The sequence below is a fragment of the Lolium rigidum genome, chromosome 7, assembly GCF_022539505.1.
Source record: "Lolium rigidum isolate FL_2022 chromosome 7, APGP_CSIRO_Lrig_0.1, whole genome shotgun sequence".
Classification (NCBI taxonomy): Eukaryota; Viridiplantae; Streptophyta; class Magnoliopsida; order Poales; family Poaceae; genus Lolium; species Lolium rigidum.
The window spans coordinates 281,831,563-281,834,500 of record NC_061514.1 but is presented as its reverse complement, the minus strand read 5'-3'; the positions used below and the strand labels follow the sequence as shown (position 1 = coordinate 281,834,500).

At 52.7% G+C, this 2,938-nt stretch overlaps 1 protein-coding gene across 1 annotated transcript; it reads left to right on the top strand.

Moving 5' to 3' along the window:
* Window positions 1-688: 688 nt before the first annotated feature.
* LOC124676074 (H/ACA ribonucleoprotein complex subunit 4-like) lies at window positions 689-2,677 on the top strand. The gene has a single exon (XM_047212153.1). It carries the CDS (start codon window positions 689-691, stop codon window positions 2,423-2,425), a length of 1,737 nt encoding a protein of 578 aa, XP_047068109.1. The 3' UTR covers window positions 2,426-2,677.
* The last annotated feature ends 261 nt before the right edge of the window (window positions 2,678-2,938 follow it).

Genomic DNA, 2,938 nt, shown 5'->3' with positions numbered 1-2,938 from the left:
TACTCTTTTTTTTTCTTCCGAAATGAGGACGACTGACGACTATACATTGACTTATTGCGATTGTATAGCGTTTTTTTTATACAATACCACATATATTCATAATAACAAATAGTACATGCTAAAGATACATGAGCTGTCTCCAAGGATTACAAAATAAAGTCTAAAAGATACTAGCAAATTCGAGGTCTTCAAAGTCTTTCTTTTTTCAAGACATAATCTTCTACTTTTTTTATAAACAGCCAAAATAGATAAAAAACAATAGACCTGTAAATTTCAACAGAGATTCTCCCGTGGCTATAACAAATACTACCTTGGGACTGAAAAGATTGACGCAAGTACCTGCTAAAAACGTGCATGCACATGCCTCCCTCCGCGTCGATTAAATCCGACCGGAGGGAGTATGATTTTGTGAATTTATCGGAACTGGCCACACAGGTCTCCATTTTTTCTCCTTCCATATACCCCTGGTTCGGATCAGAAACACAAGAGCGAAATTCATCGAGCCCATTCCATGTATTCTGGCTGGGCGGCCCAACGGCCAGCCCATTCCATCGAGCCCACGCTGGGCAGCATCCATCCTCACCCGCTAAACCCTTGCCCTTAAAACCCCACTTCTTCCTCTAGCCGCCACGGCCGCAAAAACCCTAATCCCTAAAGCCCCTCCCTTCCCCACCCCCACGCCGCCGCCATGTCCTCCACGCCGCCGGCCGTCGCCTCCCCCGCCTCCGAGCTCACCAAGTCCAAGAAGAAGAAGACCAAGTCCAAGGATGCCTCCGCCGCCGACCCCGCCGTCGACGCGCCGTCGCTGGCGGAGGCGGAGGCCAAAACCGACGGCTTCATGATCAAGCCGCAGGCCCTCGTCCCCTCCCTCGACACCTCCACCTGGCCGCTCCTCCTCAAGAACTACGACCGCCTCAACGTCCGCACCGGCCACTACACCCCGCTCCCCTCCGGCCACTCGCCGCTCAAGCGCCCCATCGCCGAGTACCTCCGCTACGGCGTCATCAACCTCGACAAGCCCTCCAACCCGTCGTCCCACGAGGTGGTCGCCTGGATCAAGCGCCTGCTCCGCGTCGAGAAGACCGGCCACAGCGGCACGCTCGACCCCAAGGTGACCGGCAACCTGATCGTCTGCGTCGACCGCGCCACCCGCCTCGTCAAGTCCCAGCAGGGCGCCGGCAAGGAGTACGTCTGCATCGCGCGCTTCCACGCCGCCGTGCCCGACACGGCCCGCGTCGCGCGCGCGCTCGAGTCCCTCACCGGCGCCGTCTTCCAGCGCCCGCCGCTCATCTCCGCCGTCAAGCGCCAGCTCCGCGTGCGCACCATCTACGAGAGCAAGCTCCTCGAGCACGACCCCGAGCGCCACCTCGCCGTCTTCTGGATCTCGTGCGAGGCCGGCACCTACGTCCGGACCCTCTGCGTGCACCTCGGGCTGCTCCTCGGCGTCGGCGCGCATATGCAGGAGCTGCGCCGGGTCCGCTCGGGCATCCTTGGGGAGCAGGACAACATGGTCACCATGCACGATGTCATGGACTCCATGTGGGCGCTTGACAACCACAAGGACGAGTCTTACATCAGGCGTGTGGTGATGCCGCTTGAGGTGATTCTGACGAGCTACAAGAGGCTTGTGGTGAAGGACTCTGCTGTTAATGCTATCTGTTATGGTGCCAAGCTTATGATCCCTGGGTTGCTTCGGTTTGAGAATGACATTGATGTTGGGGAAGAGGTGGTCCTCATGACCACCAAGGGGGAGGCGATTGCCATTGGTATCGCTGAGATGCCCACTGCTGTTATGGCCACTTGCGACCATGGCGCAGTTGCCAAGATCAAGAGGGTGGTCATGGATAGGGACACGTACCCGAGGAAGTGGGGACTTGGCCCGGTGGCGCTTAAGAAGAAGAAGATGATCGCTGAGGGCCTCCTTGACAAGCATGGGAAGCCAACTGACAAGACCCCAGAGGAGTGGCTTCGCAATGTGGTGCTTCCTACTGGTGGTGATGCAATGATTGCTAGCATTGCAGCTGCTCCGGAGCCCGTGAAGGTGGAACAGCAGGGCGTGGTGGCAAGTGAGGACGTCAAGGAGAAGAAGAAGAAGAGGAAGACTGATGAGGAGGATGTAGCTGCAACACCTGCGAAGAAGATCAAGGTTGAGGAGGAGGGCACCGAGGCTGTGGAAGAGGAGAAGAGTGAGAAGAAGAAGAAGAAAAAGAAGGACAAGGGAGAACCAGGATCAGCTGTGAAGGAGGAAAAGGTCGAACTGTCTGATGAGGAGAAGGGTACCAGTGAGAAGAAGAAGAAAAAGAAGAAGAGCAAGGAAGGCAGTGATGTTGTTGCTGAACCAGAGAGTGCCGAAGCTGAGAAAAGTGAGAAGAAAAAGGACAAGAAAAAGAAGAAGAAAGAGGCAGAGGCAGAGGAGGCACAATAGGTAGGGCGTTAGTTTACATCATTTACTTGTGGTTATTTGATTGCAATTATGGGGGAGTTTGAACTACCTCTCTTGCTATGTACCCCGTGCAATCCTTTATGGTTTGGAAGTCGTAGTGTACTATCACTAGATTACTGCCATTCTACTGAAATGCTATGGTAATTAGAGAGATTTCCCATTATGTTTCTTGGACAATGAGACCTGTTTTGCTGTAGTATCTGTTATCAGTTAATGCAGTGAATTTTGTGCTCATATTTCCTTTCTAGTCAACTGTGCTGAAGTTTCTATTTTGCTGATGTCATCAATCTTTTTTTTTTTTCCTGATATTCAAGCTTAAGTTCAGTTTTGTTATCATAATATTTGCACCACATAATGTTGTAACTTGCTTTCCTATGTTAGCACACAGTCATCCAAGAGTCTCAGCCCTGTACTCGTGTATATGGTATCCATTAGTGCAATGATTTTGCTCTCACCTCATCCCAGTAGTCATCCAAGAGTCTCAGGCCTGTACTC